We start from the raw sequence: 16,456 nt of genomic DNA on the forward strand, positions 1-16,456 counted from the left end.
GCGACTGTTGTAGCGGGCTAACTTCCGTATTAATTAATCCCACTTAATGCAAGTCGCGGACTCTCCGAGGTGAGGTTTTGCATTCGCGACTAAAACGAGCAGTGGAGTAGTAACGTTACAAAGCATAGAGAACCAGAGTAAATGAGTAAAAGTGAACAACTTAATGCTTCATCCACACACTCTTGTCACAGCGGAGGAAAGCACATTGCTTTCCTCCGCTGTGACAACTTTGCTCACTTTCTGTAAACAGTGTAGCATTAAAGCATGGTGGAATTAGCTAGCTAGCTAACTAGCGGATAGCTGGCTAGTTAGCTAGCTTGCTAATTACCTCCACCAAGGCCGAAGGCCTAGGAAGGAGGTTATGTTTTCACTGGCGTTGGTTTGTTGGTTGGTTTGTCCGTTTGGAGGATTACTCCAAAAGTCCGCGATGGATGAAATTGGGGATCCGGATCGCCACCAACGACGTATATGAAACCTGCCTTGGCGGAGGTCTGCACTCTCCGAGTGCACACTTTTAATTCCGCTATGCTTTAATACTAGACTGGTAACAGAAAACGAGGCAAAAAGCAGGCCACTGGCCAAGCTACCGGCGAGCTGTGACCACATTTTACAGCCCCAGTGCCACTTACGTGTGTTGTCACCATAACAACGAATATCAATCGTCATTTTCTTTTGTACTAGTCAAATGATCACGGAAAACAGTTCAATGTCCGTTCAACTCCTATTGTGTTTCTATGGGGTTATCTCTTGGCAGTTGGACACACTTTTTTAAGAGAAAGCCCTGACGCCGGGACTCTGAAAGGCATTGACAAGTCAGGGTGGGTCTAACAAAAGATGATATCACATTGCATTATGGGAAGTGTAGGAGCCAAAAGGCAGGACATCTCTGCTGCCGTGCTATTCTCTTTTTAAATCGGTCTCCCTCAAGTCCCCCCAATGCAATATTAAATCACTGGAGTGCCCCTTTAAGACAAACAGCCGAAACAATGGCATCGTGTGAATGAAATCAAGGCTCAGGTTTATGACAACGTAATATGACAAACACAATGAAAATGTTATAACAATGGTAGAATAGTCATACAGCAGGGGCGGTCACACTGACTCAGTCTTTGCAGTCAGTCAAATGAAAGTAATTTATTGCATACACAATGTCTGAAATTTACCTTTGAGTTACCTGCCCAGGGCTGGTTCACTCATTTAACAATGAATGCACATTTTTCATACAGTTACCCCTTTTCAGTGCTATGTCCTGTATAAAATCTATTTGCTCACTGACTGATACATTGGATCAGGTGCAACAGAATGCAACAACTACACTGTTACTCATTGACAAAGTTACCAGTCAACATGTTGGGTGAACTTTACTCATTTGACTCCCACGGATAGATCAGACCAACATTTGGCACTTGCTGGCTGCTAATTTGGGACCCTGTGTGCACACACAGACATACACACCTGCATGCACGCAGGCACACAAGGTGCATGACGTGTGTGTTTGGGAGCATTACTTCAGTTTTCATCTCTACATGCCCATATTAAAAAATCAAATCTTGGCCATATTTTAAAATCTGGACATTTTTCTCTACGTTAGCAGCAGTTTTACAGCCATAGAGAAGACAGGTGGGGCTGCAGCAATTTAAAACCTCGAAAATAAGAACCCGAGCAACTCCCTTACTCTTGTATGAGTTATACACGGGCAACATTTGGAAACAATGTAGAAAGGCTTATGATTTGTTCACACTTTGAGCGACACAGCAACAGGCCACGAGCAATTTTCAATGGAAGCCGGTGACATGAAACTACAGCTGACGCTCGTCACTTGTCGCTGCATGACGCGCTACAAATAAAGCTGAGCTGGTCTCCATTTTTTTCAGCGCTCCAATGACACGGTGAAGAGTCAACCTAAAAAATTTGATATGTTTTTGTTTCACCCCGTTCCATTCCGTCTAAATTAATGCCGTTAGTTAGCTCCCAGTGCTGTTAAACGACAATGTAGCTGGCCATTGTTGCTTTTGTCGCTCTTAGTGTGAACATAGCTTTAGAGTTTTGATCATATTTTTATTTAAGACTTTCAGAGAACTGCATAGTGTGTGAGGTGTCTGTAAACGTTGTGTTGCAGTTAGGGCTGTCGTGTTAACGCAAATTTGTTTTAACGCCACTAATTTCTTTAAAGCATTAAAGTAACTTGTGACTTTTAGGTTGTAGCGGGCTCAGTTTTAAAACTAGAGTGAATAAACTGGCATCATATGAAACTAGAGGAAGGAAGGAAGGAAGGAAGGAAGCCTAAGGAATTCATTTGTACCGACAATGTCATACTGGCTTGTCGCTAAGGAGGCTAAATAACTCCAAACTTACGCTAAATTTTGGCGAGGAAAAACTGTTATGGCCATTTTCAAAAGGGTCCCTTGACCTCTGACCTCCAGATATGTGAATGAAAATGGGTTCTCTGGGTACCCACGAGTCTCCCCGTTACAGACATGCCCACTTTATGATAATCACATGCAGTTTGGGGCAAGTCAAAGTCAAGTCAGTACACTGACACACTGACAGCTGTTGTTGCCTGTTGGGCTGCAGTTTGCCATGTTATGATTTGAACATATTTATTTATTCTAAATGCAGTACCTGGGAAGGTTTCTGGATAATATTTGTAATTGTTTTGTGTTGTTAATTGATTTCCAATAATAAATATATACCTATATTTGCTTAAAGCAGCATATTTGCCCACTCCCATGTTGATAAGCGATAAATCTCCCTATAAAAGGTACATTATGAACAGATAAAAAAAAATTGTGATTAATCGCGATTAACTATGGACAATCATGCGATTAAATATTTTAATTGATTGACAGCCTTAATTGCAGTAAAGGTTTCTGTACTGATGTCACAGTTCCCAGTATAAAGTATTGCACACAGCAACTCCCGACAATATCACGAATCCTTTTTTGAAAACTCCAGTTGCTATTAATTATATCACCCATCTACATTGTGTCTCAAAGTCTCCTGTGTATAATTAGCTTTATTCTACCCTATTAACAAACTAGATTCACAGAATTCAATTTAACTTGTCCTCGAGTCTCTATTTTACAAAGTGGAATTGACTCATGATTCATTCTACACTCGAAAAGGGGACAGGATGGGTTATCTTTCAACTACCGACAGCATAGAATAGACATACATATTGAGAGAAATTCATATATTAGCTTAGTATATATAATATACAAACAGTATACATAGTCTCTGTGACAGTGGTGGACAGGATGAGAGGAGACAGGAAGATAGGCAGTCTCTGTAGGGCTCCCAGTGCGTGTGTGTTACACCGTTTCCACACCAAAACTACGATCCATGTTTGCCGTCTGTGTGCCCGGGTCACCACGGTTTATCTGAACCTCCGCTTTGCTCTGCCGCCTGGGTGGAAAGCGGGTCAGACACTGCTCGGCTTTGGTATGACTGGGTAAACACAGGTTACTGTAGTAACTATGGGATAGTGTAGTATATACGGGGACAGTACAGTAACTGAACGATTAAAAGAAGTCCTATGGTTTTAGCAAATCACACAGTCTGTCGGTGTTAAAATCCAACATTGCAGTTGTGATGACGTTGCAATGCGACAACCCTGTTAAGCAGCGGGCGCAGAACCACGGCTGCAAACCCGGATCTTTGTGTGAACAGTGACAAACGGGAATATCGTTCTAGTGCGCGAACGGTCAAAACGCAGGTTGAACCTGATACCTGTGTCGAACGCGGGGTGTGGAACGCCGTACGGGATTGAGAATGTGAGTGTGCGTGTACATCTTGGTGTGTACAGGGGGAAGACTGATGAGAAACAGTTGCACTCCTGAAAAAAAAAAAAAAAAAACAGAAAGGAGACAAAGAGAAAATCAGACATCCATTAATAGACAGATAGAGTCAACTAAAATATGCTCCCGTCACCACAACTCTCCCACCCACCACGTTGGTGTCACATTGTTCTGCTGTACTGTATGCCGGTCTTGGAGGCGATGTTGGACCAGGGCAGCAGGGAGCGCAGCAGGGACTGGGCCTGCCGGTACAGCCTCTGAGGGATGGAGCAGGGGCTCAGGCTGGCCAGGGTTGAACCGATGTGGTGGATATAGTCAGTGGGACAGGAAGTTAAGGACAATGTGAACATTTATATTTAGTTTATCTACTTGATATGAACATACAAAAATCAGTGCATCCTCCAATCAGGATGCTGTAAATTCTTTACATTGGAGCAAGTAAAGTTCTGGTGTTAAGGCCTTTCAGCCCATTCCCACAAAAAAGGTGTATAAATGCCATGATAATGCACAAGGCGTTTAGCGTGCAATAAGTACGCCTTTCTTGATTTCCGTGTTTCTTTTGTACGCCATGTATCCTGTACTGACTACAATGTAACTGCGTATAAATGCTACAGTAAGAGTCAGAGACGTAGTATAAAAAGCGAGAAAGACCACTTATGGTGGGCTGGTCCAACAAACACCGGACTTTTAGGAGACCCGTGTTCGAGACCGTTGCTGACCGGTGTTTTGTTTTGTAAGTTACGTTAGTGACGGTTGTCACGTGACGAATGTCGGGTTTTTTGTTGACGTTTGTGACGTGTTTTCTGCAGTAGTTTCCGTACGTGTTTAACTTAACCATGACGTTTTCTTACCCTAATTAAGTGTTTTTCCTTCCCTGAACCAAAGTCAGTGGTTTTCTTGCTTGAACCCAACTGCGGACGTTTGCGTGACGTACGTAAAATGACGTGCGAAAATGACGTGAAAACGCTAAAATGCGTACTCATGGCATGCAGAATTTCCGTGTAATGTAATGGTATTGATGCGCCTTCCCGTGAGACCGGGTTGGGCCTTTACACACTGGAGGCGTGACGAATTAATGACACAGAAATACGAAATACTCGCCTGTGAATATTATATGTCGAGAGCTTTTATTGTGAAACGTAAGAACGGAAAGAATGGATCTGGTCTGCGCTGCCTTTGTCAAGGTTGAAAAGAGTAATAAAGTTTGCCGTCTTGTTTCAGACTTTTGCAATCCTTGTAAATATAGACGCATCTCAACCGGTTTTGCACAACTTGATCGGTTAATGCCTTTATTCGCGGTGCAAAAGCTCAGAAAAAAAAAGTACGACGCTCTTTCGCCACGTAATCTTCACGTTCTGTGCAAAAGTATTCATGACAAAAAAAGTAGTTCCAAAAAATATATTGATGTGCGAATTAAACCAAAAAACGCCCCCAGTGTGTAAAGGCCTTTAGAGTGAAATAAAAACAATCCGTCCACTAAATAAGTGTCTTCTCTTTCTGCTTCCACAAAAGGATATAATATTGTCCAGGGTGGATGACCCCCATTGATGTAGAGCACATATGTGAATCCATCTTTGAGGACGCCTCGTATGGAGTAGTAGTAGGGCAGGTAGTGGTGCTGCCTGAAGTCCCTGTTCTCATAGAAGTGGATGGCAGTGTTGTTGGTGGTGAGGACGTGCAGGTAGATTGCTTTACAATGGTCCTGGGCTGTCGTTGAGATGTGCTCCTTCAAACTGTCCAGCAGTAGGGAGCCTGGAAGGTCGAAAGGAGAGCAGAGCGTTTCAGACAGAGGGTTGCAAAGAGGTGCTGCAGCACAGCCGTTATGAGAAAAATAAAACATTTTTTGACCATTAAAGCATGTAAACATGTTCTAGTAGAAACCAAAATACAAGTATGCACCTGAAAATGAGCATAATAGGTCCTCTTTAACCAGATAAAAAACAGTTGAAATAAAATCTCTTTTACAAAAGACATACAGGTCATACAATAAAACACAAAATCACACATCACAAATGGTACAGAGCCAAACTAATGTCCACGCATCAACAGAAGAGATTACAAATACACTAGGGCTGTCAAAGTTAATTTCTTTAACGCATTAACGCAACTTGCGCTGTTTATGGTAGCAGGATCAGTCTTAAAGCTACAGTGAATGTCATACTAGCTTGTCGCCAAGGAGACTGAATAATGCTCCAAACTTATTACAGATTTTGGTGAGGAAAAACTGGTATGGCCATTTTCAAAGGGGTCCGCTGACCTCATAGTCAAGTCAGCCCACTGACAGCTGTTGTTGCCTGTTGGGCTTGAGTTTGTTATGATTTGAGCATATCTTTTTATGAGGTTTTCTGGACAATATTTGTCATCGTTTTGTGTTGTTGATTGATTTCCAATAATAAATATATACATACATTTACATGAAACAAGCATAGCTGGCCACTCATGTTGATAAGAGTATTAAATACCTGACTAATCTCCCTTTAAGGTACATTTTAAACAGATAAAAAATGTGTGATTAATTTGCGAATTAGTCACGATTAACTATAGACAATCATGCGATTTATCGCAATTAAATATTTTAATTGATTGACAGCCCTATGTACAACTTGAGCCCTGTTTTTTTAAGCGTATATTTGTTTACATTTTGGCAAATAGGCTCCATTACCAAAAGTATACCAAATTAGCTATTAGCAGTTCCTGTTTGCAATGAACCCGTGGATGTACAGACAACTATCAGTGGATTACGTTGATACTGAAGAAAACTTAAAAAGGTGATGACATTGTAAGGAGTGTCTTTTAACTATAACTTCTGTGCGGATTTATGGACATGGATAACTTTATGGATAAAATTATCCTCAGAAAGTGTAAGTCATATACTACGCACGTTTGTGTGTGTGTGTGAGAGCTAGTGGGACAGGTACCTATGCCATGTTTCCTGAACTCTTTGACCACTCCCAGGCTGAGGATGTAGGCTACCTGTGTGTCCACAGGGAAACTGGAGGCCAGGATGTCTCCATCCTAACACACACACACACACACATATAGAAACACACAGATAAAGACAGAGAGAAAATTGCAGATTATGACACAGCACTCTCTATGAACATGAAATTATTCTTTTATTTTACCATCCACAACCGATTTTGAAATAAATACAGCATTTTAATTAAAAACATCACTTAAATTGATCTTTCAGTTTGGTCATTTGGTGTCACTCTGTACATGCTCTGTATGCTCCCTCGTCTTTATCTTTGCCCCTCCGGGAAGGCAGATTCCAAAATGCAAATACTTTTTCCAAAGGGAAATTAAGTTTTGACACCAGGCGCTCCATCCGCTGAGTGAGCAGCTGATAAAAACTATGGCCTAAAGAGAGAGGAGCAGATGTGATAGTCATGAGCTTTAAAGCCGTTTCACACCAAGCACGGATTTTCGTCCGAAAAATTTGCACGGAGATTTATAAAAACTGAGGAACATTCGTGTGGGGGGGGTATTCGGACGGACCTCGACTTCAGCGGATATCCGCCTGCTGAAATATATGTTTGACCAATGAAATCCTTTGTTTCAACTGATCACCGTCATTCTGCATAATAATTAGCCATGTGCTTCTGTTTGTTGCACGGAGAGCGTGTATTTTTGGGGCCTTGGAACAATGGGAGTTTGTTTTTCGGGGTAAAGGACTGTTGGACAAATGGGCTTTTTTCGGACCAATGGGACATTTTTCAGACTATTGGTGTTTTGGAATAACAATGGGCCTTACCCTTCTCAACACCCAATAATGTACGACAAACGCTACCACCTCAACAACCAAATAAAAGGACAATATGTGGCTTGGGATTGCCCAGCAGCTGGGATACGATGAAGATGGTGATGTAACTGATATGCACTTGCTAATGTATAAATATTGTTTATGTTGGTCACGTAACGAGTGACTTAACTAACTTAATTAACGAGTTAATTTGCATCACATTTGGGGTCCAATTAGTTTATGTATTGTGTAGTTAACGTTATTCCATTAGACATTCACTGTCTGGATAGGTTTGTGTTGTGTGTAGTGGACACGGCACTTTCACAGTTTCATTGTCCATCCAATACACTAGTAAACAGAGTAGAGGAAGTAGTCGCGAACCAGAAACAAAACAAGTCGCCTCAGTCGATCTATAAAAGAAAAATGGAGAGAGGTCTTCAGGAATTTGTTTCAATTGGGCAAGTTTTAGTTGTTCTTTCATGTCAGCTAGTATTGGCCATGTTTCAAGCTGTCTGAGGACGAAGACAATCAATCTTTTGCACAGGAATGGGAATATCCAAGAAGACGCCAACAGCGTGAACAGCTGATCAGTCGTGTGAGTTAAATGTTCACTATGTCAGAATTTACTATGCCACTCTTTTTTGACGAAGGCAAAAACCAGCTCAAGTGAGCATAAAAAACTTTTTTATCAAAATTTGCCGTTTCCATACAGCTCTTTTAATGCAATACTTCAAAATGAGCATAAAAATATGTGACTGGAAACACGGCTAGAGACATCATCTCTACAGGGACCAACCTCAAGAGCCTTGTGTTTTGTGTGAGCGACTGGGTAACAGCGCTGAACATCGTACCTCTTTGTGTACTTTGGTCCGGCCTTTGATCTCGGCTACAATCATTCCCACAATGCCTCCTCTGAAGGTGGCAGCAAGGGAAAAGAACTTCTTGTTGGAGGTGATGTCCAGATACCATGAGTCTGGGTACCTGCAGTCAGAGGTCAGAAGGGTTAGCATTCAAAAAGTTAGCAAAATAATGGGATTCTTTATTAGGGCTGGAACGGTTTGTGTATTCGTACCAAACCTTCACGGTCCAGTGCACGCAGCCGCATGCAAAATACATCTCATGGAAAATATGCTGTAATGTTAACTAACTCTGATAAAGTAAGCTTTTATTAAAGTTTAATAATATCTTGTCATAGCTGAAATAACTTTAATTCTTCCTCTGGAGGTTGGCAGATTCAAAAGCATTCGGCAGGAAAACTGGTTGTGCAAGCTGTGTGAATTGGGAGAAATGGAAAGTGAGTCCCATTTTCATTTGTAGTGTACATACTATTATGATTTAAAAGAGTGAAGATGTTGTTTAATTTGCATGTGTTTGTGTTCCTAACTTTGTCTCTAAAGTCAGGAAAAGAAGGCTCTATATACAGTATATATACAGTATATAGTAAATGTTATTAATCTTTTGTAGAAAATCGTCTGAAAAACATCTGATGATCTGATTGTGAAAGTTGTTCAAGTTCGTTTTCTTAATTTCTGACTTAAGAAGCAAACTTTTCGTGCAGCAATTACATACAAGGTCAATGCAAAGGGGTTAATAGACGCAAATTTACACCGGGTGACACGAATGACGTGACGCAAACACGCAAAATGTGCGTCATTTGTGTATTTGCGGGAGTTGAAATATTTTAACTTGAGCGAGAAGTTCGCGTGACGCTGTGTCGCGAAAGTCTATCAGTGTTGAGATTCTCCTCCTGACGCCCTGACATTAGTTGAATCACAAATGGAGGAAAAAAAATATTGTAGCCGTCTGTGGACATCCAGATCTACGATAGTACATCATATTTGTACAGAGACCGGACCAAACTCTGTGTATAAATGTATGTGTATACACCACAGACTGTCTATGGTATAAACAACAACGCCGCTGCCGTATTTAAGCCTAGGTGACGTTATGTTGAGTGTTGATGGAGCATAGTCTGCATAGTCTGGCACTGATCGATCTGAACTCCATTCAGAAAACAAGCAATTAAAAAGTTGTTTACTTGTCGTCTTGCGGACAGACTTGACAAGGCATGAATTCAGACTTTTTACAATCTGGCATCATTATGTTGTTATTTTGGCACACTTTTGATCTGTTTACAACACAGATACAACAGCGTTTGTCTTGTTCTGACATATTTGGGACTTCCACAACATGTACAAAGCAGCAACAGCGGTTTACTTCTTCCATGGATGATGACGGAAATGGAGGAAAGAAAAGTTGTTGGTATTTATGAAGACAAGCTCCTCCTCTCCAGCGCATCTAAAGCAAGTAAAGCGAATGAACACAAATGATACCGGTGGTCCAACTTGTGCAAGTAAAGCACGACAAAAATGTTCTTTGCTCTTGGTCTGAACACAGTTTAACAGTATAAATGTGATACTTACTCGATTGGGAACCAATCACCACAGAGCAGCTTGACATTCTCTATGTCATCGTGGCAGAGGAAGCGGAGCTGGACTTCACTGAGCGCTGTGGGAGGCACCACGTCACTCATTCACACCTGCAGGTACCAAGAGAGAACACAGATAGGTAAAGTGACAGTTTGTAAACAGATGTTTTGATATAGTTTTGCTGTTGTTAAACATGACCCCATTGACTTCAATTCATCAAGACATTTCTCTGTTTTTTGATTCTATGTTCACCGTGGAGGCATGAGAGAAAAAAGTTTCCTTCAAGAATTAAAGGTAGTTTGTAACTTCTTACACTTAGACTCTTTTAAATCATTGCGGGTCAGTGTCCCATGCCCACTTTATGATAATCATATGCAGATTAGGGCAAAAACTAGTGCTGTCCCGAAGCTTCGGTGGGAAATATTCATAGGCATTCAAAGGGGCCTGGCACGGCACAGCACAGCAGGCTGATATGTTCTTCTGTCTGTCTGTCTCCATCTCCAAATGTGTTATTTTTGCCTATTCTAAAATAGTGTGTTTGAATATTTCTGCATACTGGGGTCCCTAAACAGTCTTGAATTACATAAATTGGGTATCACTGTAAAGCTGAGACTCTTGTGGATCCAATGAGCCCATTTGTTTTCATGTGTGATGATGTTAGTCCCCATAGTTGTCACTTCAATGTAGTGAGACAATTTTTTGAAAGTTGACCTCACTGTATAAAATGACCTGTGGTGACCTCTAGGATAATCACAGCCTCATGAAACTTTACAGCCACAAACTAGAGACCCCGAGCATTCAGAGGATGGATGGCTTTCCTATGTATATGAGACAAAAAAGGGTCTATTGTCGGTCTCAGAGGGTTAAAACCTACAGAAAGCATACTGAGAACAGATATAGGTCTGTAGAGATGTGTCCATGTCTTGTGATCCAGACTCAAAAGATTATTTTATTTTAGTTAAATATGTTACAATAAGGCTGTCTTGCTTTACAAACTGACAATCCACAACAACAAGCTTCACTTCATTATTTCTGACTACATTACCCATTTTACACAAAAACAACATGAGCCACTAAATGATCCATCCAAGTCATGTAACAGACAGGTCTGCTTGTATTCTCGTGTGGTGACCCTGCCACTGCTTACACCTTATACACATTACACACACAGTCACAATACAACAGAGGAACACGCAGTGCCCTGGTATAGCAGGCTCTTACAGGTACAGCACCTGCCTGCTAATCATCAGCTAAGCTAACCTCAGCTAGCGCCGCTAGCTCGCTAGCTGTTGCTAAGCTAACGTACCTTGTTTCAACACTGGGACCGGAGGAAAGTCGAGGACAATTATATATTCCTCTGGGTATCTATCGATACAGCTGCTACTCCGGACACAGCATGACAACACGCCAGTTTATTCCCGACTCTCAAAGCCGTGTCATTACTGAGCCGATGCAACACAGGCTGCTGAGCTAGCTAGCCGGAGCTCTGCCTGCTTAGATAACAGCTGGATGTTTACTTCCTGTTTGTGGCCGCTCCGCCAGTGACGTCACTATGACGCGTTTCCTGGTATATTTTATGTTACTTTATATTATTAGGGCCCGAGCACCGACGCCGTCGGACCAGCGAAGGCCCTATTGAAACTATAGTGTTTATTATTATGCTCTTTCTTCTTCTTCTCCGAAATGAATCGCCTTTTCGACGACCTTAGCATAGCCCAAAAGTTGTTAAACTTGGCACACTTATCAGACGCGGTGAAAAATTTGATATTTTAAGGGTCTCGGGCTTGACTGTTGCAAAATGGCTCGCTAGCGCCCCCTAGAGAGTTGAAAACGAAATTTGGCAGACAGATGTAACATGTGGAGACAAACAAAAAAGCCTCTGGGAGGTATGCCCAAAACTCAACAGGAAGTCAGCCATCTTGAATTTAATATGCGATTTTCGCCCATTTTTTGCGTTTTATATGTCGTGTACTTTAACGAACTCCTACAGATTTAATCAGATCGACTTGAAATTTGGTCAGGACCATCTTAAGACCTTGAGGATGAAAAGTTATCAAAATGGAGAGTTTTCACTGAACGAGCTGACCGTGGCGTCGCGGCCATTTTGAGCCCTTCGCCATGAAACAGGAAGTTGTTGTAACTCAACTGTACACAGTCCGATCTGCCCCACAGTTCTCAGGCATGATGAAGGTCCAGTCCTGATGACATGTACATGCAAAAATACACTCTTAGCCCCGCCCCAAGACATTAGCCACGCCCCCTTTCATAACTCATGAACCGTTTGTCGTAGAGTCTTGTGGGAGGTGTCATATCACTCAGCAGAGAGTTCCTGTTTCATTGGTTAATGTTATCCCCGCCCCCTACACATAAGCCCCGCCCCCTTCCATAACTCATGAACCGTTTGTCGTAGAGTCTTGTGGGAAGTGTCATATCACTCAGCAGAGTTCCTGTTCCATTGGTTAAGGTTATGCCCGCCCCCTACACATTAGCCCCGCCCCCTTTCATAAATCATGAACCGTTTGGCGTAGACTCTTGTGGGAGGTGTCATATCACTCAGCAGAGAGTGCCTGTTAAGTTGGTATTGTTATCCCCGCCCCCTACACATTAGCCACGCCCCCTTTCATAACTTGTGAACCGTTTGTCTTAGAGTTTGGTGGCAGAGGTCATGGCGCTCGTCAGAGTTTCGGTTTCACCGTGCCCGGCCGCGTCAGTCGGCGTCCCGCCAATACCCCCGATGCGCCAGGAGGGGCGAGGGCCCGTTCATCGCTGCTCGCAGCTTTAATTATATTTGTATTCATCTTTGTATATCATTTATTTTATGTTATTTTAAACTGTAAAATATAATAATAATAATAATAATAAAAATAATAATATTAATAATATTAATAATAATAAAGTATTATAATATTTGTATTCATCTTTATATATATTTTTTTAAATATTATTTTTATACTGTAAAATATAATAATAATAATAATAATAATAATAATAATAATAATAATAATAATAATGATAATGATAAAAACTGAACCAGCACTGATCCATCTCAGGTAACATTCATTATGGGATCATTTATTTAGTAAATATACCGTCTGTTAGAGAAAATAAATGTTTTTAATAATTCATTTTAAAAGGTTATATTATAATAGATTCATAAACATGTTTAGATTTTTCATTACAGTTCTGAAAATATATTTTACAGTATAAAAATAAAGCAAATTATATATAAAGATTAATATTATAATAATAATAATAATAATAATAATAATAAAAACAATCAGGGTCTGTTAAACAATTGGGATCAATTTGAAATGTCTAAACAATTTAATAGTTTTTGTCAATTCAATTTAATTTTTAGACTTTTAAGTTTTCAATTAAAATCAGTATCTTTAAAAATAAAAAAGGAGAGTATTCTTTTAAGCCATATCATTTTATGTATATAATATTTTGTTAAGATAATGATCAAATTAATTATGTAAATCTCATCTGCCAACAGAAACTGGAATTGTTAAAAGTCAGTAACCTTTGTTAGTATGATATCTTCTTCAAAATGTTTTCAGAAATAAATTAAACCAAAAAGAAGCAGCATGAAAACAATCCACAAACACGTGTTCAATAGTTTCCCCTTCACAATTGCAAAGAGTGCATCTATTGTTAACCGTTGCAAAGAACTTGCTAATATTATCTTTAGCAGGGTTATTATCTACATAGCAACAGTCTGCTATACATAGCAACGGTCTGCTGTACATAGCAACGGTCTGCTATACGTAGCAACGGTCTGCTATTCGTAGCAACGGTCTGTTATACATAGCAACGGTCTGCTATAAAGAAATGACAGACCATAGAACGCCGTGATTAACCAATAAAAATCGAGTATTCAACACAGCCGTGTAATAATATATCATAATGTATTTTTTTTAATTATTATTTTCTAGTAATGATCTGAATGTGCAAAGCAACTAGTTTCTAAAGCTGTCAAATAAATGTAGTGGAGTAAGAAGTACAACATTTGCTTTCAAAAGTATAAAGTAAAATAAAATGTAAATGAATAAAATAATTGCACTTCAGTAGAGTACTACAGCAAATGTACTTATTACACCACTGAGTAAAAGCAGTAATACTACAATGTAAAACACTCTATTGCAAGTAAAGGTCCTCATTTTTGCACCAGAATATACTTGAAGTACCAAAAGTAAAAGTACTCATTTTGCAGAATGAAGCGTCTCTACTTTCACTGCCCTACACTTTCAGTTACATTAGCAAATGCTCCAACACTACTACATTGTGTATATCACCAAATAGTATTAATGTACTGAGTGACAGATGGTCCGATCGATTTGCAGCAACAACATGTTTTTCTTTTCTTTTATTTATTGAAGTTTCTCATAAACATATGGAGAGGAGATGAAAACAGGAAGATTTCTGTTTTTTTTTTGTTTTTTTAGTTGAATCTACTCGTCATCCGCCCAGCAGAGGTCATCTTGTCTTTATTTCTTGATCGGGACTGTTGCGCAAATTCTGGTTTCATTCTGCCCTCATTCTGCCCTCTCCTTTTGTGCAAAGTCACAGGGGGAAGGTTTGCGGTGAAAGATGTCGTCATCATATTACTTGTTTGTCCGACTAACATTTAAAAACATAACACAAAGAAATGCACCAGCTCCTGTAAAGTGATGAAATCTGATGATGTCCTAATGCCTTAATGTCTTCTTCAATTCAAGTTTTTACTCACGACAGTCTCTGTTTCTCAATAAAGTAATGATGGATTATTTAATCCTCTTTTTAATTTAACTCACACTGAGATAACTCCCCTTTCTCTAATCTTCCTTCTTTCTTACTTTTTGAATGAAGCGTTCAAATAAGGGGTATGATAATAATAATAAACTTTATTTCTATAGGGCCTTTCAAAACCAGTCACAAGGTGCTTCACAAAATAAGACTTAAAAGAACATCATACACAGAGAATGCAATAAGAACAGGGATTATAAGAAGCGGTGAAACATGGAGAGATAGAACAAAATGTAAAAGAACATTAAAAACAACAGCGAGGTAGACTGGTCCGATGCATACTGGAGATTTTTTTCCAAATCAGTACGACATCCGGATATTTTTTGGCATACCGTAGCTTTAGCTTTTGTTCGCATACTACATACTGCATTTTGGCCAAATCAGTACGTACTACGAGTATAGTATGAGGTTTCGAATACAGCCAGTGTATGTAAATAACATCAGCTGACAGGAAGTAAACATGGACCCTAGCTGTTGCCTAGCAACGCAATTCCGTTGCAATTCCGTTGAAATGCGCTAAAACGGAGTGTTTCAGACAGAGGATGAATTCAGGCATATTCAGGCAGACAGTATGACGAAAATAAAGTTATTTTTTTTAACATTACAGCATGTAAACATGTTCTAGTAGAAACACAAAATACAAGTATGAACCTAAAAATGAGCACGATATGGGACCTTTAAAATATATATTGCGCCTAGCAAAGTGAAATCTGATTTACAGTTAAATCAAAGCATTAATGACGTTACAGAGACGTTGGCCGCCATCTCCATCTTGGTTTTTGGCCATCTCCATCTTGGTTTTTGGCCTTCTCCATCTTGGTATTTTGGTTGTCACCATCTTGGTTTTTGACCGTCTCCATCTTGGTATTTTGGTTGTCTCCATCCTGGTTTTTGGCCGTCTCCTTCTTGGTATTTTGTCCGTCTCCATCTTGGTTTTTGGCCGTCGCCATCTTTTTTATTTTTTTTATTTATGTCGTCACTTCCTGAGAGCCTCCTCGCCGATTAGAGAAGTGTAACCACGGTAACCCGTACCAATCTCATGTCTGAATTAATCTAAAATATATATTACGCCTAGCAAAGTGAAATCTTATACTCAAAGTTAAATTGAGGCATAATTGATGTCACAGAGCTGTCTGTCAACGTCTGTTCTGCACGTTGTCGTCACTACCGCATTGCCTTGTGGGATATTTATGCCGCCGTAGTGTCCAGCGTTGCATACTGTAATATTTCACCGGAAATAGTATGTAAATTGGTTTCATACTAAGGCTTTGGACGTACTAAAATATCTCACATACTGTTTTAACATACTGAATAGCATAGTAGTGTCGAATTTTGGACGTGACCCAACTTTTGGGTACTAGAGGTATAATGAGGAGTTTTGTTTTGAAACAAAATTTTGAAGTGAGCCATGTTGGTCTTTAAAAAGCTGACTTTTCAGAATGAAAATGAACACTTGTGTGTTCTCAGACAGAATATAATTAAAGTATCAATGAAACATTTAGAGTGTAGAAAACATTCTGCTCTTTGTGGCTGATGCGTGACAGGTGTGGCTCCATCACATGGAACCAACTTACTTGTTAGTTCCTATTTTACTGATGACACTAATCTTTATAAAACTTCCTCATTACTGAGAAACCACAGAAGAAGAACTCTTAGTGTCCAAATAAGGTCACGGTGCCACTTCGAAGCAACGATCTCACACT

At 40.0% G+C, this 16,456-nt stretch overlaps 1 protein-coding gene across 1 annotated transcript; it reads right to left on the reverse strand.

Moving 5' to 3' along the window:
- Window positions 1–992: 992 nt before the first annotated feature.
- Window positions 993–11,508, reverse strand: naa60 (N-alpha-acetyltransferase 60, NatF catalytic subunit). Its single transcript, XM_074655125.1, has 7 exons — window positions 11,275–11,508; window positions 9,963–10,078; window positions 8,391–8,520; window positions 6,716–6,812; window positions 5,315–5,549; window positions 3,949–4,115; window positions 993–3,835 (listed from the first exon to the last, which is right to left on the reverse strand). Exons 2-6 carry the CDS (start codon window positions 10,070–10,072, stop codon window positions 3,959–3,961), a joined length of 729 nt encoding a protein of 242 aa, XP_074511226.1. The 5' UTR covers window positions 10,073–10,078; window positions 11,275–11,508; the 3' UTR covers window positions 993–3,835; window positions 3,949–3,958.
- Between the last annotated feature and the right edge of the window lie 4,948 nt (window positions 11,509–16,456).

Source organism: Sebastes fasciatus, chromosome 13 (assembly GCF_043250625.1).
Source record: "Sebastes fasciatus isolate fSebFas1 chromosome 13, fSebFas1.pri, whole genome shotgun sequence".
Taxonomy (NCBI): Eukaryota; Metazoa; Chordata; class Actinopteri; order Perciformes; family Sebastidae; genus Sebastes; species Sebastes fasciatus.

Coding starts and splice junctions, on each gene's coding strand:
- naa60 (XM_074655125.1), bottom strand. CDS start 10,072: ATGAGTGACGTGGTGCCTCCCACAGCGCTCAGTGAAGTCCAGCTCCGC. Junction 8,521..9,962: donor GGTGATTGGTTCCCAATCGA/GTAAGTATCACA, acceptor CTCTGACTGCAG/GTACCCAGACTCATGGTATC. Junction 6,813..8,390: donor GGACCAAAGTACACAAAGAG/GTACGATGTTCA, acceptor TGTGTGTGTTAG/GATGGAGACATCCTGGCCTC.